Source organism: Trifolium pratense, linkage group LG4 (assembly GCF_020283565.1).
Source record: "Trifolium pratense cultivar HEN17-A07 linkage group LG4, ARS_RC_1.1, whole genome shotgun sequence".
NCBI lineage: Eukaryota > Viridiplantae > Streptophyta > Magnoliopsida > Fabales > Fabaceae > Trifolium > Trifolium pratense.
Window position 1 is genome coordinate 34,995,310 of NC_060062.1, and position 24,016 is coordinate 35,019,325.

The following is a 24,016-nucleotide window of genomic DNA, read 5'->3' on the forward strand; positions in this document are numbered from 1 at the left end:
ATATGAATAAAGGCATTCCTGACAAATCAAATTTTATAAACCATTTATCTTTTCAACAACTAACAATTTATTTTTTGTTTTTTATTTTCAATCTCCTCTAATTTCATTTTGTACCAAATGACTCGTAGACAAAGAGCCTTAAATTACAACAATGAAATTGCAAAAATATATTACAGAAGGTAAATCAAAACTTGTCCAAATAATCGGAGACAAAAATACTGTTAACCCTTAAACTCAAGAAAGTGTTTGACAAAAATCAGGATATATTAAAATCAACGATCACATTTCTCCCGTGAGTTTTTAGTCAAATCACCGTTTGTAACATTAAGCATTACTCATATAATATTCATATTACTAGTTTATTACAATTTAAAAATTAAAAAATGAAACGTTGATTACAGTTTTAAAAAAACAGATGCAGCAAAAGAAAGGAAATACATTACACTCTGACTTTGCAGTTTCAAACATTTACTATTTCTCTTAACATGGACAGTATTTTCATGTACTAAAATTTCAACGTCCATTAGTGTTACAATTTTATTTTCTTTCAAAATTATCCATTAGATAATTATTTCTTCAATGGATCACATCATGATGACAACAACTTACAAAAATCTTCGAGGATATTTTAAGTTCAAAGAAAAATCTGGCTTAAAATATCAACTTGCATGCTTTCATAGCCAACATTTAAATGATATTTGCATAACTTGATTGACCCATCTCATTTCGACTAGTCTATGTTGAAGCAACAATATTTTTTTTTGTGTGTGGTGATAATAGGGGCAACGATGTTTTAGCAAAACTGCTGGGTTGGATCAAAATTATTTGGTGCTACTTTTGACCCCTCCTAGAAAGATCTTTATCTTAATTTCCTTTCATAATGAAAATATTCAATTGACTGAAGTATACTTCTCAACGTTATACAAAAAGAATATTGTGTGCATGTATAGTTTGGATGTATTCATTTGAACAGTTAGCCATGATTATCCGTAGCTAATTCTGAGAATCTACTAAGGTCCTTTTAGAGGATCTACTCTTGTATTTGGGAGTGTATCCAAATTACTTTATACTCATCCTTTCAACAATAAAATTAAATGGATGTCAAACAACTCTTCCTAAAAACTAGAGATTGAACTCAGAACCTTGGTTAAGTTAAAAGAAAACTCGTGTAATCTCATTTAAACGTTCTTCTGTATCATCTTTACTTTAATGGCACATGTAGCTTCCAATAATTTTTCGTAAACATTGTATGACTTTAAGGTTGCTGATTGCCCAAACTAGAGATTGTGCTGATTGCCCAAACTAGAGATTGAATTAAGAATCTTAGTTAAGTTAAAAAAGACTCAAGTCGTTTCATTTAAACGTTCTTCAGTATCATCTTTAGTTTAATGACACATATAACTTCCAATAACTTTTGTAAACGTATTGTATGACTTTGAAGTTATGTTTTATTTTTTTTACACAATTTTTTTAATTTGTTAAACATATTTAAATAGCAATTTTAGATATCCTGATCTCAACCCTATCCATTGAGCGCTTGTTGGAAAATGACAAGACGAGATATTCCATACTCAAGAAATACTAATCATCATAATCATAATTTTATAAATTTCGTAAAATAACAAGAATGGGTGATTTTTATAATTTTTCTATGACAAGTTGGATAGAGATTGATAAATACATGTGAAGAAGGATATCCAACTTGGAGAAAATTGGACTTATCGATAAAACATTCTAATTCCATATCTTTTTATGGAGCAGAGCAGTCTACCTCCATCACTTTAATATAATCACTATAAATTTTTTTTCTACCTATCCATAAATAGGGGAAGAGGTCGATTAAAGCCATTACATAATTTTTTTTGGGTGTTGAAAAAACCTTATAATTTTTTTTTAAGTATTCTAGTGGCTAGAAAATTCACCTTAAAAGATGAATAAGTGGAGTGTTCCGGGTTCGAACTCGGACTCCTACACATATAGTGCGATGTCTCTACCAACTGAACTAAGTTAACAGGGACAAAAAAAAAACCTTATAATTTATTACCAATAAAAGTGAAGTATCTATTACTAATATATTAAAATCGATTACCATCAAAGTTCCTAATTTATCCTAATTACTTTTAACCACGTTGCAAGTTTTATATCCTTCATTGTAATTTCACTAAAATAAATCTATTACTAATATATTAAAATCGATTACCATTAAAGTTTCTAATTTATCCTTATTACTTTTAACCACGTTGCAAGTTTTGTACCCTTCATTGTAATTTCACTAAAATAAATATTAAAAAATCATAGAAAGATGATATTCTTAAAAATAGGAACAAAATAGGGAAAAAAACAATAATTAATAATAGGATTAAATACACTTTTGGTCCCCCTATTTTCAAAAAAATGAAGTTTTGGTCCCTTATTTTAAAAACCAACTTTTTAGTCCCCCAATTTTCATTTTTTTTGAGTTTTGATCCCCCATCCTATTTTGGGGTTAATTTTGTTGATGTGGCCTTGTAACTAATGATGTGGCAACATTCATGTGGACAAATTTAATATCCATGTCATTATTATATATTTTTAAATTCAATAAAACTTTATTTATAAAATATTTTAATTGTTAGAATTATATATTCAACTGAAATAATAATTGTTAAATCTTATATAAAATATGAAACCCTAATTATCAAACATTCAACTACTAGAATTTTATTCACCGTCGGAGAGAATCCTTCATTATGGATTTCACTAATCCTATGGTTTCCGTTCAAACTCAACAATTTTTGGATTTTTAAAAACGAAGAGAAATTATAGATGGTTTTGTGTTTCAATAGAAATTACTCATACTCTTTAAACTATCTATGACTTTGGATGAGTTTGAATGAAAACCCAAAAATTGTTTTAAGTTTGAAGTTTAATTCTAGATTGGTTTTATATAAAGTTGGATGATGATGAAAGTTGAAGGTTCTTGAAACACAAAACTTGCTTTCAATATGCAATTGTTTGATATGAATCAAAGAGGATCATGTCCATGTTGTGATTGTTTGTTTTTTCTTAGGTATAATAAATTAGAGGTTGTGAATTTTTGGATTTTTTATTCACTACTAGAAAACAGCTTTGGAGCGTCGGCTAACATGAGACGCTAAATGGTCAAAAACGGACGCTACAAGGTATTTAGCGTCAGCTTAGCGTCCATCACACAATAGACGCTTAAATGCCCGAAGCAAGACAGTTGCGTCCAGTAGACGCTATTTGGCATCCGTCTGAGGAGACGCTAAGCTGAAGCTACAATCATAGTATACGGCAGACGCTAGTAGCATCCATTTTTGTGTGACGCTATACATATGGTTTGGTTTTATTCAATGTTGCCTATAGAGTCTGTTTGGCGGACGCTATTTTATTATTAAAAAAAAAAAAAAATTTAGTAAAATTCTCTCCCACCACAAAGATCCATAAAACAATAGTCATAGTCATATATATACAAAGTGACAAACACAATATCTCAACCCACAAACAAATTAAACGTAGTGTGAAACTGAATTTTGAGAATCTTAAAAGTGACAACCATTATGTCATACAACAACACTAAGAAAAAAAAAACCAAGTATATGTCTAACAAATCGAAAGTAAAGTCTACACCATAAAACTATCAAAACCAAACATAATTTGTAAGACAAAATTGTGGCAAACATAAATTCTCTCGTGACGACGGTGTTTGCATAGTGTTGATTACTACATGTCTGGATAACTTACGAAGCATCCCTTTTACAAGTTGCACTTTCATATCATCAGTAACAACCTGGAAATTATACACAAAAGTGGCTAAATTAATAATGAGGCAATTCAAAGAGTAAAAACAAATTTCAAACTCAACGGAAATACAGCCAAACTGATTCTCAATGAAATACAACAGTTCATGATATAGGCCGGACAGAACAAAGGTAGATATAAACTATATATAAAGAGAAGATCAAAGAATCGTCTTCACCATCAAATTTTGACAAAGTTACATGATACTATCTATAATTCTGCCTAGTAATGTAGGCTTCAATATATTGATTATTATAGGGTGTGATGTAATGGTCCATTAACAGAAACTACAGAGCCACATTGGGTAAGTAAAGCAGGAAATTTCAAATTTTACATTGGCTTTAAGAGTACAAATAGATCAATCATGTTGTAGTTATATTGCATTATAAGAAAAATTTGATGCTTACCATTTGGAAAATATACAACCAAGACTCAACAAGAAGCTCCATACCATGGACAATCATTATATATTATGGGACTTTTCATCCCGATGCATAACAAGGTTACTTGTTTACCATATCAAAATTTCAGAGTCATTTTGAATGCCTTTTATAAACAAGAGTTGATATGAACAATCACACAGATTTTGTTTTTTAAATTGTATCTTTACAGAGCATAACATAAATATCATGTATTAAACTTACTTGTAAAGTGTTTCTGAAGCATTTCCTTCCATAGAGATCACAAATGAGCTGAACACTGAATACAACATGCTGAAATACCATGGCACATTAATGAAAATCTGAAAGCAATCAACATAAGCAACACTAGATAAACTAGAGATAAACGATTCCTAAATTATTACTATTACAATAATCAGCAACAGCAACAAGGGCATGCAAATAAACACATTTACAAGGCATAACTAAAACAATGGATTTCAGAAACACAACAAATACACATAAATAAATTAAAGTAAAAAAATACATAGACAAATTACAATGGTTCAGATTCTATTTATGCTTAAGAGAGAGGAAGAGAGGCTTACTGTGTTCATTAGAAAAGACGGAAAGCGAGAGAGATGAGGTCACACAAGATATTTGATGCAAATCAAACCATGATGGCGTCAGCTGTTGATGCTGCTCTAGCAGTGGCATATTCTTCTGCACAAAAATGGCATGCATTGTCATAATTTACAAGTTTTTATCTTGTACTAAAAGTAAACTTCAATGTCATACATAAAGAATAAAGTGCTTCTCTATTAACAAAATGTTCATAATAACAACGTAGCAAAACATTGGATGCGGTGGCAATATCTTAATGTAACATATACCAATGAGTTTGATCGTACTATACCTTCAGGGTAAGCCAACTTCTGCAAGGTTGTAGGAGTAATCATAATAGGCATTGTTGTTTTGAAATAATGACTTTAAAAACACCAGGATTCCGTCTGCACCTAAAACCAGCATTCTGGAAAGGCGTTGTTGTTTTGCTTTGAATTATAGATAAACATTTGAACAAATAGGACCAACCCTGATTAACTCCCTCAAATTATGACAAGGAAGCTAGGACTAAAAAGGATTTCAAATATCAATCAGAAAAGGATAAAGAAAAGGAGATGATATATAGGAAAGGCATAAATTGTTAAGCTAGAAGTACAATGAGAAGATATCCAATGGATTTTATAGCATTTATTTAATTCTTTCTTTGAAGACAATCTAAATCAAATGAGAACATATGCATCAAATTAAACCTCAACATGGTGAAAACTTGAAACACGATCAAACAATATCATAATCATAATATAAACATTAGATTCAAAGTTCACATCAACTAACAAAATAGTTCACATCAGCTAGCATCCAATTAACAAAAAATAAATACTAGCCTCTCATGTTTTATTTGCTCTTTAAATAAATACTAGAATGCAAATTGAATCAATTGATTAGGCAAAAAAAAAAATCTAGAAATAGCTGAGTCTAAACCCAGATATTTAGAATCATGCAAAACATTAATTTCTCAACTTCCCAATTTCAAATTCAATAATTTTTAAGATCCCTACTAACAAGTAAATATAAAAACTGTCACTTTGGAACCCTATTCCTTAAAATCAGATTCAGAAACATATAACTACCAAACCTAATTTCTAATTTTGAAACAAGAGCCTACCACGAATCTGACCTGTGAAAAATATCCGAAAAGAGTTGAAACGGAGAAAGAGGGGAACAGAGTCCCAGAACCAAAGACCTATGAACCTAGTGCTACCACATTAAATTCGGTCTCCGTCACATCACTTCACGACATCTCTTTATGGCGGGTGGTGCTCGACGGTGGGTGGCGGTAGGTGGTTTCCTGAAAGAGGATGAGGAATTTAATAGTTACTAAAATAGAATAAAGATTGTGACTGGTGAATAGACGAAAGTGGCAAATAGACTCCCGACAGAGAAGAAGAAGAAGATTGAGTCGCTGGGAGAAGGAAGAGAGGCATCGTGAAGGTCTGGGAGTGAGAAGGAAGAGAGGCACAATTTTAGGGTTTCTGTTTAGTTTTTTTCAACGGCAACGGAGAGGAGAGATGCGCGACAAGAGATTGAAGGAGAGTTGTTCTTCGACGGCAACGAGAGTTTGAAGGAGAGTTGCGCCAAATGCTTCTTCGACGGCGGAGGGATTAGGAATAGATCTCAATTTCCATTTTTGTGTCTTGGATTTTTTTTTTGTCACTTCATATATTTGGGCAATTGGTAAAGAAAATATAATTAATTCATATTATTGCAGTGTGGGAATTAAATAAAAGTGGGAAACTGAAGTGAAAAATTTTGGCTCTTAACAAATAGTTTTTTATTTTATTTAATTTATCATTAGAGTCCGCCTCAGCAGACTCAATGAAATAATAAAAAAATTATAAAATGAATTATTTATTTTTTTTTCATAGCGTCTCTATGATGTCTCCAAAAGCAGACGCTAACTTTAAAAATTAAATTAAAATAATAAAATTACAGTAGCGTCTGTCAATCAGACTCAAAAGAGACGCTAGTAGCGTCCGTGTCGTGGCTGACGCTAAAAAATTTGAAGCTAAAACCCATTTTTCTTGTAGTGATTTTAATGAACTTTCTTAGGTTTAATTAAATTATTTTATAAAATAAGTTTTATTGAATTAAAAACAAATAATGACATGAATATTAAATTTGTCCACGTGGACGCTGATATGCATTAGTGACAATGTCACATCAACAAAATTAGCCTTAAAATGGAATGGGGGATCAAAACTCAAAAAAAAATTAAAATTGGGGGACTAAAAAGTTGGTTTTTAAAATAGGGGGACCAAAACTTCATTTTTTTTGAAAATAGGGGGATCAAAATTGCATTTAAGCCTTAATAATAATGTAATAAAGTTAATTAGTATCAAACTTACTAAATTATCCTAAATATTTGTAATAAATTTTTTAATTTTTAATTAAAAATATACACGGGACCATTATTTATCACTAAAAGATAAAAATTGAATAAATAAGTTTACGAGAAATGATTAACACAACAATTCACTTGTATTTTACCAATATTATATAACAAATTTTTAAATATTTTATTTAAAATAAATTTTCTACATTAATATAGTGACAAACTCAAATATCGAATAAAAATCAGTTGACCCATGCATTTGCACGAGTCTTTAAACTAGTTTATATTATATTATATTATATATAACTTCTTATACAAACTTGAAATGATAGACCGTAAAATCTAACTCATCTGCTAATACCGATATTATTGGGTTGAACAAGTACATTCAACTTTTAATCTATGTCCTTTCAATTATGTGAGCGAGTTTTAAGTGACGTTTACCACTTCGTATACAAAACTAAAGAGAGAAAAAGAAAGCAATAAGAGTCATTGATGTACATAAAAAAAGTGGGACTACAAAATCAATTATTACAATACTTTTATTATTTTATATCTTTTTGACACAATACTATTATTATTTGGACACACAATTTTCTAACACCGTATATTATTGAGTGTTGACATCAATTCAGAGGAGAGATAAAACAAGCAATTGATGAGAGAAAAAAATATAATTCAAAATCTCGAAAACTGTATAAATAGTATATGGTATCTGTGTTCATATTTGTGTAAAAAAAAACATTTCACTTTTCGCATTTATTTGTTTGATTATTTATTTATTTATTGAGTTACAACTTACAAGCCATTTTTCTTTGTCAATTTTTCTTACAATAGGGAAGTATTAAAAGATTTGCACTATTCAATTTACAAGCCAATGTGATTCTCATATCATCAAAACCATATTTACACAAACAATATTCTTTTCAACATCTATCTTGGTCTAATGGTAGGTACATCTCCACTAACAAGGTCACTACCCAAGATATCTTCTGAAATAAAAGGATTCTTTATAGTAGATGATGAAGGTTGTGAACTAAATGTTGTTCCAGAATCACTTGTATCGTATTCACTTCCCTTTTTGGCATGGTACTCAGGCATCATAGCTAATATGTTCTCAAGTTCTCTAGCTACTTCTGTCATTTTAGGCCTTTCATCTGGTTCATCTTTGCAACACTTTAAACCCAATGTTAAAAACTTTTCCACAATCTCAGAAGTGTAAAATCCCATTCGGTTATCAACAATCGAAAACACTCCACCTGATCCAAATGCCAGTTTAACCTGTAAAAAAATTGTTAAGCACTATATTATATATCTTAATATCTAAGCGACGGTAATGGGAATATAACATCAATAAGATGCGCACAAATGCATAATGGAGACAAAATAAGGTTTGAATCTATGGTTTCGTGTAAACTATCCAAATCTCGCACCATTAAAATTGAGCTAGTTCTTTTTTTTTCAATAAAAAAGAACTAGTCCGACTTTAGTGGATTACATTAATAGGATGAGTGATATCGGTATGGTCATCATTGACGTTAGAATAATAACTATCATGATTTATGTTAGAGTATATACTTAACTATATGTTAGGTTAATTAACTGGTGATTAGGCTACATGTCATCTATTGATTAAGTTGTAATAAGAGTAGCTTCTAATTCTAATAAATATACAAAAGAAAGCACAAAAAAAAAAGCTTTCAACTAGAGTGAAATTTTTACTATACTCCATCTTGATCCAATCACAATTATCATGAAAAGAAACCAAGACATACCTGTCTAATAATATTTTCACCATGGAAGATTGGTGGCTTTCCAGTCACAATTTCCAGAAATACAACACCAAGACTATAAACATCACTCTTATCGGTCAACTTGCGAGTTAAAAAGTACTCCGGATCAAGGTAACCCTGCACGTTTAAAACAGTGAACAAAGAAAATAAGTCATCGATAAGACTGATCCATCATAAACTCACACACAAGTGAGAGAGCCGGGGTTCGAACCCTAGTCATGACGTCTGACCTAACAATTTCGGCATTGTTTTTGCCAGTTGAGCTAGGACTTATCGTTAAAGACCTCATGCTCAATTTTATCAAAAGCAAATATGTTGATAGAAACCTTACCGGGGTCCCCTTTACAACTGTAGATATATGATTAGGCAAATTGCCTTCAATATCTGGAACTGGAGCTAGTCTTGAAAGTCCAAAATCAGCAACTTTTGCTATGAATTTCGAGTCTAATAATATGTTGCTAGCTTTGACATCTCTGTGGAATATTGGAGGATCAGCCTCTGTGTGTAGGTATACAAGACCTTTGGCTGATCCTAGAGCAATCTTCAATCTCATGGGAAAACTAAGAGGTTCTTTAGAATGAGCTGTCATAAAACATTATCTACAAAGTTAGATATAACATAGAAATTCAAGATTTCCTATAGTAAATTTCTAAGAAGCCTCTGAATGTCTGTTAAGAGACGTTCGCGCGCAATAAATGATAAGAGCAATAAATGTACCAGAAAGGTGATCCCTTAGTGTTCCATTTGGCATATATTCATAAACCAGCATCTGCAACCATAACGCAATAAACCAGATGGAAAAATTATAGAAGAATAGATTTCATTGTGAATTAGAACATAAAATGTTTTGAAGGGATAAGAACAAAATGAATTTATAGTTGCATACCCTAAGTTCTAGTATATCTTATTATGGAATTATAAATTATTTCTTTGTATAAAGTATAGAGTCATTCAGGCCATAGTTCTAAATTGTAGTTGTGGTTACACTGCAAATTTTGAAATTGTGGCAAAATGCAGACAAATGAGGCCGCAATTGCAATGTCGTTTCGGAAATCTCTAAAACCTTAATATTGCGACCGCAATTGCATTTGCAGACTGCAATTTAGTGTAGGACCCACAACAAGTGGGCAGTCCAGCCAAAGTTGCAATAGTGAAGCAACTTGAGTCTTCTTTCTTTTGAATGCAATTAATGCATGCACACACATGTTCTTCCAATAGTAGAGCTATGCTACAGCTTACATGCAGAGACATAGCATGCGGTGCTGGTATTGTGGAAAAACAATGTGACAGGATTCACATATTGTTGCAGCTATTTTTTGACAAGGAAGCACCATATTCACATTGCCTTATTTCATGTATAAATAGAGGCCTTGGCATATGGAGCAAATCATCCGAAGCTCAAAGAAAACAAAGCTTCAGTATTGTGAGAGAGAAGTGAAACTTTAAGTGAGAAGAAAAATAGAGTGTTGAGTAAATCCTTAGAGTGTGAGAAAAATACACTTGGGTGGGTATCATCTTTATTACTCCTTGGTACTGTAAAATATAGCAGTATTAGAATAGGAGTGAATCTCACGGGAAACACTATATTTGTATCTCTTGTTTGTGATAGAGAGCGGATGGAGTATTGTAATATTCTTTGATATAGTGGAATATTTTCGGAGTTTGTCCCGTGGTTTTTTCCCTCAACATTTGAGGGTTTCCACGTTAAATATTGGTGTTCATTTTATTGCTACCGCTGCGCTACAAGATCCAATTTCTTTTGGATTTTGGAACTTTAATTTACACTCGCATTAAGCTCGTCAAGCCCAACAATTGGTATCAGAGCTCCAGTTGGAGCCTGAGATTATAGTGTAAATTAAATGGAGGATAACACCGGTACTATGGTTAAACTCACTTCAACAAACTACTCCATTTGGAAGCCAAAAATGGAGGATATACTTTTCTACAAGGATATGTATGATCCTGTAGAAAAAGGTGACACAAGGCCATACAAAGTGACGGTTGAAGATTGGAATAAGCTTCACCGGAAGGCTGTCAGTCTAATCAGGCAGTGGGTGGATCTTAGTGTATTCCACCATGTGGCCACAGAGACAAATGCCCAAACTCTGTGGAAGAATATCGAAAAGATGTATCAAAGAAAGACTGCACAAAACAAAACTTTCGCTATTAGAAAGTTGGTGAATCTAAAGTACAGGGAGGGAAGATCAGTTGTCGAACACTTGAGTGACTTCCAAGACTTGGTAAACCAATTGGTTTCCATGAAGTTAATGGTGGATGATGAATTGCAAGCACTATTACTTTTGAGTTCTTTGCCGGAAAGTTGGGAAACTTTGGTTGTGTCATTAAGCAACTCTGCTCCAGATGGAGCGCTGACTTTGTCTCAAGTAAAAGATAGTATGTTCAATGAAGAAACGAGAAGGAAAGACATGGGGTCAAGCAACTCCCAAGCCCTTGTCACGGAGAACAGAGGGAGGAGTAAGAGCAGAGGGAGATCTAATAAATCCAAAGACAAATCACAGTCTCAACCTCGAAGAAAGTTTAAGTGTTACTACTGCGGCGAAGAAGGTCACATCAAAAGAAATTGCAAAGCTTGGAAAAATAAAGAAAAGAAAGACCAAAGGAACCAAAGACCAGATGAAGATGAAAATACCGCAACCCCAGTAGTTGATGGGGAAGTGGTGTTGCTTTCTGTTGAAGAAGAAGAGTGCCATGTTGCAGATTCATGTGTTGAATGGGTCGTTGACTCAGCTGCATCTTACCATGCCACTTACAACAAGGACTTCTTTACGGTGTACAAAGAAGGAGACTTTGGCAAAGTAAAGATGGGCAATAGTAGCATTGCAAATATTGTTGGAATCGGTGATGTGTGTATTCAAACCAATGCTGGTTGCACACTAACATTGAAGGACGTGCGACATGTGCCGGATCTGCGTCTAAATCTAATCTCTGTTAATGCTCTTGATTTAGATGGATTCAACAACAACTTTGGTGATGGAAAATGGAAGCTTACCAAAGGATCGTTGATGGTTGCTAGAGGCTCTGTGTATTCCACGCTATACAAAACTCAAGTCAAACTGATCAAAGATGGCTTGAATGCAGTCGAGAATGATGTTTTGCCAGAATTGTGGCACAAAAGGCTGGCTCATTTAAGTGAAAAAGGATTGCAAATTTTGTCAAGGAAATCCCTCATTCCGTTTGACAAAAGTATTAAGTTGAATCCTTGTGATTATTGTTTATTTGGCAAGCATCATAGAGTATCTTTCAGTAGAACTTCAAAGCTGAAAGATGATATATTGGATATGGTGTATTCTGATGTGTGTGGACCCATGGAAGTGGAGACTCTTGGTGGTAGCAGATATTTTGTAACATTTATTGATGATGCTTCCCGAAAAGTGTGGGTGTACTTCCTAAAAAGTAAGGACCAGGTTTTTCAATACTTCAAAAGGTTTCATGTGATGGTGGAGAGAGCAACTGGTAAACCTTTGAAGTGTCTTCGTTCAGATAATGGGGGTGAATATACTTCCCATGAATTTAAAAATTATTGTTCTGAGCATGGCATCAGACATGAGAAGACGGTACCTGGCACCCCACAACATAATGGTGTTGCTGAAAGAATCAACAGAACCATTATGGAGAAAGTTAGATGTATGCTAAAAATGGCTAAACTGCCTAAGCCATTTTGGGGTGAAGCTGTTCAAACCACGTGCTACTTGATTAACAGATCTCCATCTGTTCCTTTGGGCTTTGACATTCCTGAGAGAGTATGGTCCGGACATGATATCAGTTACTCTCATTTGAAGGTGTTTGGATGCAAAGCTTTTGCTCATGTAAGTAAGGAACAGAGACAAAAACTTGATGATAAAGCCATTCCTTGTATATTTGTGGGCTATGGAGATGAGGAATTTGGCTACAGGTTATGGGATCCAGAGAAGAGAAAAATTATTAGAAGCAGAGACGTAGTGTTTCATGAGCAAGAAACTATGTCAGATTCTGCTATGCCGGAAACACCTAAGCACGGTGGTAAGGTTGATCTTACACCAGTCACTCCTCCTATAAGAATTACCACAGAAGGGGGAGATCTTGATGAAGACCCTAGGGTTGATAACGAGTCAACGATAGAAGATGGTGATAATGATGATGATGTTGAGGATGATGAACAATCCCCTACATCTCAGCTCAGAAGATCAAATAGAGAGCATCGTCCATCTACCAGGTACCCTAGTTCGGAGTTTATCCTCATCACTGATGAGGGGGAGCCAGAAAGTTTTGAAGAAGTTCAAACTCATAAGGATAAAATTCAATGGATGAAAGCAATGCAAGAAGAGATGGATTCCTTGCAGAAAAATGAAACTTATGAACTTGTGAAACTTCCTGAAGGCAGAAAAGCCTTGAAGAATAAATGGGTGTTCAAGCTCAAGAAAGATGGTGACAAGCTAGTGAAATACAAAGCTCGCTTAGTCGTAAAAGGTTTTGGACAAAAGCGAGGAATAGATTTTGATGAAATCTTCTCTCCAGTCGTTAAAATGAGTTCAATTCGAGTGATACTCGGATTGGTTGCTAGCTTGAATTTGGAACTTGAACAAATGGATGTAAAGACTGCATTTCTTCATGGAGATTTAGATGAAGAAATTTACATGGTTCAACCAGAAGGATTTGAGAAGACTCGAAAGGAGCACTTGGTTTGCAAATTAAAGAAGAGCTTGTATGGATTAAAACAAGCTCCACGACAGTGGTATAAGAAGTTTGACTCATTCATGATGAGTCATGAATATACCAAGACTGATGCAGATCACTGTGTATATGTCAAAACATTTCGAGGTGACAAGTTCATCATCCTTCTGTTATATGTAGATGATATGTTGATAGTGGGACAAGACAAGACGATGATTGGTGATTTAAAGAACGAGTTGTCAAAATTCTTTGACATGAAAAATCTAGGCCCTGCAAAGCAAATTTTGGGCATGCAGATCTTGCGAGACCGGAAGGCTAAAAAGTTATGGTTGTCACAACAACGATATGTGGATCGAGTGCTAGAAAGATTCAACATGAAGAATGCTAAGCCGGTTAGCACACCATTGGCCAATCACTTTAAACTCAGCAAAATGACTTGTCCTACTAGTCAAGATGAAAAAGAAACTATGAATGCTATACCATACTCCTCAGCAGTTGGGAGTTTGATGTATGCAATGGTTTGCACTCGGCCAGATATTGCTCATGCAGTCGGTGTTGTTAGCAGGTTTCTTTCTAATCATGGTAAAGAACATTGGGAAGCTGTGAAGTGGATTTTGAGGTATCTGAAAGGAAGCTCTAATAAGTGTTTATGCTTTGGAGGATCAGAACCAATTCTAGAAGGTTACTCAGATGCAGATATGGCGGGTGATTCGGACGGCAGAAAATCTACTTCAGGAATTCTGTTCACTTTTGCAGGAGGAGCTGTATCTTGGCAATCCAAGTTGCAGAAATGTGTTGCCTTATCAACTACTGAAGCGGAATATATTGCTATGGCTGAAGCGGGTAAAGAAATGCTCTGGTTAAAAAGATTTCTTCAGCAATTGGGAATGAAGCAGGAAAGGTACGTTATCCATTGTGATAGTCAAAGCGCTTTGGATTTAAGTAAGAATGCGATGTACCACTCTCGTACAAAGCATATTGATGTCAGATATCATTGGTTGCGTCAAGCAGCAGAAGAACAACAATTTAAGTTGGAAAAGATTCACACCGATAAAAATCCTGCGGATATGATGACAAAAGTTGTAACGCGTGAAAAGCTTCAACTTTGTGCCGAGTTGATCGGCATGGATTGCAGGTGAATGATCGATGAGGACATCTCTCCTTTGGCTGGAGGGGGAGAATTGTAGGACCCACAACAAGTGGGCAGTCCAGCCAAAGTTGCAATAGTGAAGCAACTTGAGTCTTCTTTCTTTTGAATGCAATTAATGCATGCACACACATGTTCTTCCAATAGTAGAGCTATGCTACAGCTTACATGCAGAGACATAGCATGCGGTGCTGGTATTGTGGAAAAACAATGTGACAGGATTCACATATTGTTGCAGCTATTTTTTGACAAGGAAGCACCATATTCACATTGCCTTATTTCATGTATAAATAGAGGCCTTGGCATATGGAGCAAATCATCCGAAGCTCAAAGAAAACAAAGCTTCAGTATTGTGAGAGAGAAGTGAAACTTTAAGTGAGAAGAAAAATAGAGTGTTGAGTAAATCCTTAGAGTGTGAGAAAAATACACTTGGGTGGGTATCATCTTTATTACTCCTTGGTACTGTAAAATATAGCAGTATTAGAATAGGAGTGAATCTCACGGGAAACACTATATTTGTATCTCTTGTTTGTGATAGAGAGCGGATGGAGTATTGTAATATTCTTTGATATAGTGGAATATTTTCGGAGTTTGTCCCGTGGTTTTTTCCCTCAACATTTGAGGGTTTCCACGTTAAATATTGGTGTTCATTTTATTGCTACCGCTGCGCTACAAGATCCAATTTCTTTTGGATTTTGGAACTTTAATTTACACTCGCATTAAGCTCGTCAAGCCCAACATTTAGAACTATAATTCAGGCCAACTTGTTCTATGCATTCACATCCTCTTTTCAATGACAACATGAAACAAGTGGAAATCCAAAGGTCCAACAAAAATCAAGAATGAAAAATAACTTATTTTACTAAAAACAAAAACTTAATGAGTTTTTAAAACGAGAGATACCTGTTCACCATCTTCATCACAATAACCAATCAGAGACACAAGGTTGCGATGATGTAACCTCGATAACAGTTGTATTTCTGTAAGAAACTCCTTCTCACCTTGTAGTGATCCTTCTTGCGCACGTTTAATGGCAACAACAGTTCCATCAGGTAGATTTCCTTTATAAACCTTCCCATACCCGCCTTGTCCAACCTGAGCAGATTGGCTAAAATTGTTCGTAGCCAAAGCCATTTCTTCATAATTGAATGTTCTTACACCATCAATTTTTATTGAGCTCTTAGAAGCTGTGAAAAATACCAAGTTTTTTTTAAGATACATTTCAATCAGCAATTCATAATTCATATTTCATACCATAAGGTTAGCATAAAAAAATTCATAGTCATTGAAATTTACTCACTTTTACTTTTACGCCGTGTGGAAAGTGTACGGTAATCTTTCAAACGTATTCTAAATATAAGAATAGCAACAATTACAGATAATGTAACTGAACATGCAATTGCACCTAAGACAATTCCAACCAATGCACCTTTGCTTATTCCTGAACTTGAAGAGGAGACAGTTACTGCAGAAATAATAAGTAGTATGAGAAACAACGGCTTAGTAGTACTCGACAAAACAATATTGTTTAACCGAAAGAAAATTGAATTTGATGTTAGTAATGTTCAAATTCTTCCTAAAACATTATAAGTTTCTTTATCTTTTTTAACGATATTATAGGAAGTTTCTGCGACTTACTGTCTTTATAAGGATCGAGGAGAACAAAGTCAAGAAGTTCATAAGGTCCAAACAAGTCACTCTCATGAATATCCCATTCTCTGAACATGTCTCTTAACCGAATAACCTCGCTTTGATTGAAAGTATGACGGGTTGTATTATCAACGGAAACTGGAAAAAGCTTCAAGTACATTCTCAATCGACCGTCTTCCCACACAAAACTATTAATGAATAGCTGATTACTATCTATGTTAAGACCACTTGTTAAGAAGCTTTCAAAGTCTTCTACATATGCATTGAAATCTGAAAATCCGGGACTTTTTAACCGATAATTAACGAGCAACGGCACTACACAGACACACTCCAAAGAGTATTCATATGGAGGAGGGCATGGTTGAGTTGGACAGATAATAATGGAGTTACCATTCATATCATTTTCAGTTTCAGTTCCACAGAATTGAACTACGGTATTGTTGTTATTTGAGCATATAGGATTCCCCTCAAGCCTGAAAAAATGGTAATTTTTCAAAGCATAATGCGACATGTTATCGATAAAAAAATGGAATTATTATGATATTAATTTTAGGTAACACATACAGGATTGTGATATTTGAAGGAAGATTTGATATGCTGCCTGATATGCTCGTAAGTCGGTTATTTTTCATGTCCCTGCAGGATCACAATTGCATGATGAGTAAATCAATACAATAAAATTAAGTAGCATCAATATAGAAAAAACTACAAAAGAGAAACAAAACAGATTAACAGAATAAGAATACAAGATTCCCAAGACTAAGAGAATGTACAAGTACATGCAGCATCTTTATGTTGAAACTACTATCGGCTAATGTACCCTTAAACACGTGTTAGTGTTTGACAAGATACTCACACATGTGGTTATATTCAATCACTTTCACTTTCTTAAATTATTACTGGTATTCTACGTGTTAGTGTCAAACAATGCTTCATAGGTACAAATTTATAAGTGAAAAATTGTGCAATTATCATTCAACATCTTACAAGAAAAGCTTTTTTGTTCCATTTAAAGTCTTGTTCTGCCAAATGGAAGAGGGAACATCGCCGCTCAGTTCATTGTTTGAAATTGACCTGTCATACGGCAAGATATATGTCTTAAAAAGTCATTTAGTTTATAGTATGATTAGTAAAACTTTAAATTAAGTGACTAAGAAATTCAACAGAAAATGGTTTATAAGTAAGATAAGATGATCTCTAGTTAATGTTATTTGGTCTATAGTAAGGAAAACATTTCGTGCAGAAGAACAAAAGGATGAGACAAAAGATAACTTACAATTTCTGAAGACGAGGAAGATCAGAAAAGCTAGAAGGAATAGTTCCATTAAGCTTATTATTTGATAAATCACTGTATACATTTCAAAGGTTAGAAAATAAGATCATAAAAGTTCATGTTATCATATTCTGAAAAGATTAACATACTATTAAAGTAATAGAAGTTCTTACATGGTTGTGATATTTTCAGATAGCTTATTACTAGGAATAGATTCACTCAATTGATTGAAACTGAGATCACTGCAATGAGAACAAACAATTGTCAAACAGAAACATTTACAATCAGTCTTAGATTGTTTCTCCAACATATAAATCTAAATATTCAGAATCCTATAAATCGCTACATAAACTGAGTTTTTCCTTGTTGCTACGATGCAATGAGATTCATCTCTTGTCACTTCGATTCGTCCAAAAAGTAAAGTTACAAACATAACTAGATAAATTGAGTTGAATTGAGATGAGATAACCGGACTTACAGATAACCAAGGTGCGGTATCCTGCTTAAATCAGGAATCGGTCCTGTCAAGTTGCAGTTCCTAAGGCTCCTGATTAACCAAGTAACCGACAACAACATATCAATGTTAAACCTTACATCTCTTCGAATATATTCTTTTGATGAAAGAAATATGATAAGACCTTGTTACACTAATTGAGTCAAATAACTATGTGGCAAAAAAATTCAGTTTATTGTGTTCTAATGAGTGATCAACTGTCAAATATAATCTTGAGGACACAATATTTAATATTGTTTTTGTTTTACACAAAAAAATTATCATAATGTTTATGCTCCCTACGTTAATTATGATCGTAGAATGTACTTACAATTTCAACAACTTTGACATGTTGCTATAAGAATCTGGAATGCTATTTCCACCAAAGTTATTGTTATCAAGTTGACTGATAGAACAAGAAAATACAAGAAATACTTCAAAAATCTATTTGCAAGCAAAATATATTTATGAAATCAGTTAATAATGTAAAAAACAACAAACAGTTCTATCTAGTATTATGTGGTTCAATGTGAGACCTCTTATTCTCATACTCCTACACACTCTCTCAAGTCCAATTGTACTAGAGTCTCTTAGTTTGATACTCAACAGCCACATGTCGTTTTGTCTATCTCTTCGGACTAATGTTTTAAAAGTTGGAACGGCGACCAAAACAGTGAGGTCTTCGGGGCATGATGTATTGGTTCAATCAGTTCAACCACAATCGAAGTGAATGACAAATAAATAAATGCAAAACATATGAACCTGTTGAACGAACCATGGTTAAACCGCGGTACAAACAACTTTAAAACTGGTTCAAATCAAATTGCATGATAATTGGAATCAAACCAAATGGTGAACCGACTAGTTTCTGGTTCAACTGTTTTAAAACATTGCTTCAGACATATGAAAATTCACATGATATCTTAAATCATACATACTATGCAAAGAGAATGAACTGCCAATTTACATACTCCCTCCGGTCCTTTTTATAAGTGACATTTCACCTTTCCAGATTCATTGAATAAATGGTGTATATTATAGACCAAATACATATATAATTTATTCAATGAATCTTGAAAGGTGAACTGTCTCAGGACCGGAGGGAGTGTTAAAACCTAGAAGTGAAATGTCAATGATTTCATAAAGAATATAATGTTATACTAATCTATAACAAAATAAAAACCAAATGAGATTACAAGCACACATAAACACATGCATAACATTAATAAACATACAGTATATTTAGGCTTGGCATCTCAGCAAGTTCATCTGGGAGGTGTCCTGATAAATTGTTGTTGTCAAGAAGACTGCAGGTCCAAAGATACATCTTGTCAACAAGATATTGACATGACAATCAAGTATTCGAAAAAAAAGTTAAATATATATATTTTTTAGTCCTTATAATTATCTCGAGTTATGTTTTTAGTCCCTATATCCACTTTTCCATCCTACAAATTGCAAAACTACATTCTTCTCTTTTATAGGGACTAGAAACAAAATATGAAAATTTCATAAGGACTAAAAATGCAATACGAAAATTTTATAGAGACTGAAAACATATTTAACCCTAAGAAAACAAAAAGGGTACATTTTAATGGCTTGACATTGATATCACTTACAGGTGAAGAAGGTTTCTTAAGCCAGAAAGCTGTGATGGAATTTGTCCACTAAGTGAATTGTTGTTCATGTGACTGCTCTCCATTAAGAGAAAAAATTAAAGCATTATTTTCATCATTCTTTAAAGAAAAATGAAAAAGCTATAAAGAAAAAAAATAATAAATAAAGTAACAAGAGTAGAAATTGTTAAAACAGTATGAATCAATGTAAAGAACATTACAAGTGTTTTGCATTTGTCAGGTTTGCAAAGGATAAAGGTATTGGTCCTGTAATATTGTTTTGATCAATTTGTATTCTGTTCAAGACTGGGAGATATCCAAGCTCTTCTGGCAAATGACCTGTTAATTGATTTCCATTCAAGAGCCTACAAAAAGTTCATTTAATAAGAAAAATAGTAGAAAAAATGGCGCGACTCGTCCTTTGAAAAATGCTAGTAAATTGTTTAAGCAACCAGTTGAACTACAGAAACTACGAAATATTGTATGATTTGTTACGGTGACGAATTTATTATGTACTAAATATCAGTAAATCTACTAAAAATTAGAGATGGAAAAAATGAAATTCATTTCCTATTTGAGCGATTCTAATGTTTAGCGACAAAATTTTACGTCTGTAATTTCCATCGACAATTCGATATTTTTTATGACTGAAAATCACAAAGGAGGATCTCAACTTACAAGAGTCTCAAAGTTTTGATATTGCCAATTTCTTTTGGAATAGGTCCACTTATGTTGTTCCACATAAAGTCCCTTTGAGAAATACAAATAAAAACACATATTAGAGGAAGAAATGTAATTGAAATCTGCTACATAATTCAAATATTCAAATCTATGAATGCAGTCATAGCTTACAATATTTCCAGATGAGATAAGTTTCCAATCTCAGGTACCAATCTTCCAGCCAAGCTCATATTCATTAGATGCCTAAATATATATAGCAAAAACAAATGGAGTATTATGTTATGTTATGCATAATTATTGATTCTAAAAGTAGAATATAATTCATAAATAAGATTAATGATTTGTCAAAACAAAAGATTGAAATCATTAAAATGAACTTAAAATATTCATCACACAAAATTATTATGACTGTTATTAGTCCAATGAACTCAATTCTCTAATAACTTTTGATTAAGAAATTTTGGACTCACAAAAACTATTGTGATGTAGTAAAACATAAAAAATTATGGACAAAGAAACTGGAATCATGTTACTATCAGAGTACAAGAGATACTTCAATCCAGTTACAACGAAAAATTTGAAATGTGATAAGAGAGAAACGAACGAAAAGCATAAAAAACTACATCTAATTAGGCAATTAGGACTATTTCAATAGAAGAAAAAGAAGTGTATTGTACAATCGTTGAACATGTAGATAGCCATCAACTGTAGAGCACATAACCCCTGTCCACTTCGAACTACAAGGGTCTCCGCGATTCCAGTTGCTCAAATTTCCATTAATATCTACCAAATGGTTCCATATGATTCTCAATGTGTCAACTGCAAGTCAGTGAAAATGAAATCATCATATCAACAATAGAATACAGCGTCGAAGAAAACAATGGAATATATGATACATCATACATTCAATCCTATAAGAAGTGGCGGAGCTTCTAGGTGACTGGGGGGAGTCATCGGACTCATGGCTGGTGACTCCCCCAAAATTGATTAATAGCCTAATGGCTGGTTGTGTTTTGTATATTGCAGGTCTCAAAATCGACTCTATTAAGTGATTTTCGCATGTTCATTGAATTTTGTGTGTGAAAAAGTAATGCAAAAAGCTATTCTAAGCAGATTCGGACCTATCACGCAGTACAGACGTATGCACAAAATAGTTGATGATAACTTATATAGCAGTACCTTTTTTCATGAAATGAATATTTTCAATGAATCAATAAAATTATTTTACATATGTTATATTGATTAATCTTTTGTTAGCACTTCTCATTGATATCCTCTCCTCAAAGGAAACAATTAAAATCCATTTATTTAGAAATATATATATGTGATGAGAGATCTAGCAGACACAATTTCACCATAAAACTTGTCAATAATCATAAAGAAAGTTCAAAACATAATATATAAATGAAATTAAAATGAGAAAAAAGAAGAAAAAAATACCTTCAGTAGGATCAGTTCTCTGACTAGAAGCCAATAGAAAACAGCAGCAGAACAGAAAGCAAAGAAAACCCTTTGAAAAATACTTCATCCCACAGAAAAGCAGAAATCACCACACCTGTTAAATATCTAAACTTCAATAGCAAGGTACTTTAATTTCTTCTCCTAATAACAACAAAAATAGTTAGAAAACATTCATATATATAGCTATATGCTTTCAAAAACAGTTGTTTGGTACATGCTTCTTAAAATAGACACATGACCGCGATTTCGGCTGCGAAATCATAGTTATATATATTTTATGTCGGCCACTGAAATGCGGCTGCAATAAAAGTTCATCATCTGTATTTGACCATGATTTCCCATATAATACAAACATGTTTGTATTGACGGTAAATTTGATAGACAAACGGTAAATTTGATAATTCTACCAAATTTACCGTCAATACAAACATGCGGAAATCATGATCAAATTCAGATGATGAAGCAAAAACTACACTAAAGCTTCACAAAATCAAATTCGCGGTGTCACTATCTGTGATTTCATGAAATTCACTGTGATTTCAGACATACATGATATCAAAGATCACGACAGTTACTTCAACCGCAATTTAAAACCTTACTGTATTAAAAAAAAAAAAAAAAACTCTTTTGTAAAAATCAGAATATGTTATGTATGTATGCATACCTTAGTGTATAAACTCTTGAAGGGTAAAAAAACATAACACTCTTTTGAAAAGAACCTCACCTGGTTGAAGACTACAACAAAAGGAAAAATATAAAAGATGACACTAATATTTAATGATAGTAGAAAAGATTACTAGATTAGCATTGAAAAGTTCTTAGCTAATGACAAATTATGAGTTCTGACTTGGTCTCCAATGTAGCGGGAGAATGGTTCTATCACTTACGTTTGGTTCATGAAATGTGCTATATAGTTCTTAATTAATCAACGTGCATGTGTCACTCAGTATGATATTGAAAAATGTGGCATAGTCACATAGCAAATTAAACATTGACAGAAGAAGCATATATTATTTAATAATGTTTTTTGTCATTTTGACTTTCTGGAATCAGGTAATTAACAAGACAAGTGCATCATTTAATTAGTCAATGTGTGAATTAGTATCAATTTAATCTCTATAATTGAAATCTGAAATTAAATAAAAAGAAAGTTAATTAGACTGGTCCATTTGAAGAAAAAAATAAAATAATACAGTATATAAACTATTCAAGTGTCTAATATGAATATGAATATATGATTAATGATTTTGAATTTTATAAATTACTTTTATTTTATTGATGAAATTGTCTCACCCTATCAAGACATATCAATTAATTAATCTTTTTCAAAAAAAATTAATTAATCAATTAATAGTTAAGTTTGAAAGATGGTCTATTTACGTTTTTTCCTTAAAAATAATTGGTCAATTCAAAGGAACAAAAATCAAGTTTCAAAGTAGGTGAGTATTTTTGATCAAAAAAAAAAGTAGGTGAGTATTTGTTAAACTTGTATGTCTTTTTCTACTCGAGGTGTATCCGGAGATTTTTTCTTTTTTATGTGAAAAATGGGATAAGTAAAATAAAAAGGAAATAAAATTAACTAATCAAACGAGACAAAGAAAAGCTCCTTGCACCATCATGCTAAATCAATTGAGGTCCTCTCAAAAGATGAAGTATGACTCTTGTTCGCCAGAAAATCGGTGCATGATTGACTTCTCTATATACACGAACGATATAAGTATCCCATGCACGCTGTTATAGGTTTAATGTTGTGTTTTTCAAAAAAAGGTTTAATGTTGTGGTACTATAAACTTGTTTAGTGTATGATTAATATGGCTGTATTAGTTATTTAGGCGCAAAGTTGCGCTCATTATATATGCTAGCAAGTTAGTTATGCTTGATTGTTACAAGTTAGTTAATCATTGTATAAGCCTATATAAAGGTATTGTGTACTTAGAGATTGAACAATAAGAAAACGCAATTTTTCTCATTACTTTTCTAACTTTCTCAATATTCATGGTTAAATAACTTTCTCAATATTCATAAGCAGCAATTGCTAGTGTTGGACATCATGACTGAGATTCGATCCTCGGTCCCTCCACTTTGTGTGCGTGT

The 24,016-nt window shown here is 33.1% G+C and overlaps 1 protein-coding gene and 1 long non-coding RNA gene across 8 annotated transcripts; both read right to left on the reverse strand.

Annotated features, from left to right (window-relative positions):
* Nucleotides 1-3,509: 3,509 nt before the first annotated feature.
* Nucleotides 3,510-6,496, reverse strand: LOC123923681. 6 transcript variants are annotated; one of them, XR_006814469.1, is made up of 6 exons: nt 6,183-6,467; nt 5,923-6,093; nt 5,098-5,312; nt 4,790-4,904; nt 4,446-4,514; nt 3,510-3,790 (listed from the first exon to the last, which is right to left on the reverse strand). It is a non-coding gene; the product is annotated as an uncharacterized LOC123923681 (long non-coding RNA). The 6 variants fall into 6 exon arrangements; XR_006814472.1 differs by having other exon boundaries at nt 5,923-6,496; XR_006814468.1 differs by having other exon boundaries at nt 5,098-6,093.
* Nucleotides 6,497-7,813: 1,317 nt separating this feature from the next.
* LOC123923548 (probable LRR receptor-like serine/threonine-protein kinase At1g06840) lies at nt 7,814-22,803 on the reverse strand. Of its 2 annotated transcripts, none has more exons than XM_045976238.1 (21): nt 22,587-22,694; nt 21,902-22,063; nt 21,139-21,280; nt 20,633-20,704; nt 20,459-20,530; nt 20,002-20,145; nt 19,784-19,855; nt 19,400-19,471; nt 18,496-18,570; nt 18,150-18,218; nt 17,845-17,913; nt 17,675-17,746; nt 17,386-17,472; nt 16,963-17,034; nt 16,387-16,871; nt 16,049-16,213; nt 15,652-15,935; nt 9,648-9,699; nt 9,262-9,512; nt 8,913-9,047; nt 7,814-8,418 (listed from the first exon to the last, which is right to left on the reverse strand). In XM_045976238.1, exons 2-21 carry the CDS (start codon nt 21,987-21,989, stop codon nt 8,071-8,073), a joined length of 2,826 nt encoding a protein of 941 aa, XP_045832194.1. In that variant the 5' UTR covers nt 21,990-22,063; nt 22,587-22,694; the 3' UTR covers nt 7,814-8,070. The 2 variants fall into 2 exon arrangements, with proteins under 2 accessions (XP_045832194.1, XP_045832195.1); XM_045976239.1 differs by having other exon boundaries at nt 7,839-8,418; nt 22,647-22,803.
* Nucleotides 22,804-24,016: the final 1,213 nt, after the last annotated feature.

What these genes read in the sequence shown, in the direction of transcription:
- LOC123923548 (XM_045976238.1), bottom strand. Translation starts at nt 21,989, where the DNA reads ATGAAGTATTTTTCAAAGGGTTTTCTTTGCTTTCTGTTCTGCTGCTGT. An exon ending in GGAACAAAAAAGCTTTTCTT is followed by an intron (nt 17,035 to 17,385) that starts GTAAGATGTTGA and finishes GTGATCCTGCAG; the next exon opens with GGACATGAAAAATAACCGAC. An exon ending in CCTCGATCCTTATAAAGACA is followed by an intron (nt 16,214 to 16,386) that starts GTAAGTCGCAGA and finishes TTATTTCTGCAG; the next exon opens with TAACTGTCTCCTCTTCAAGT.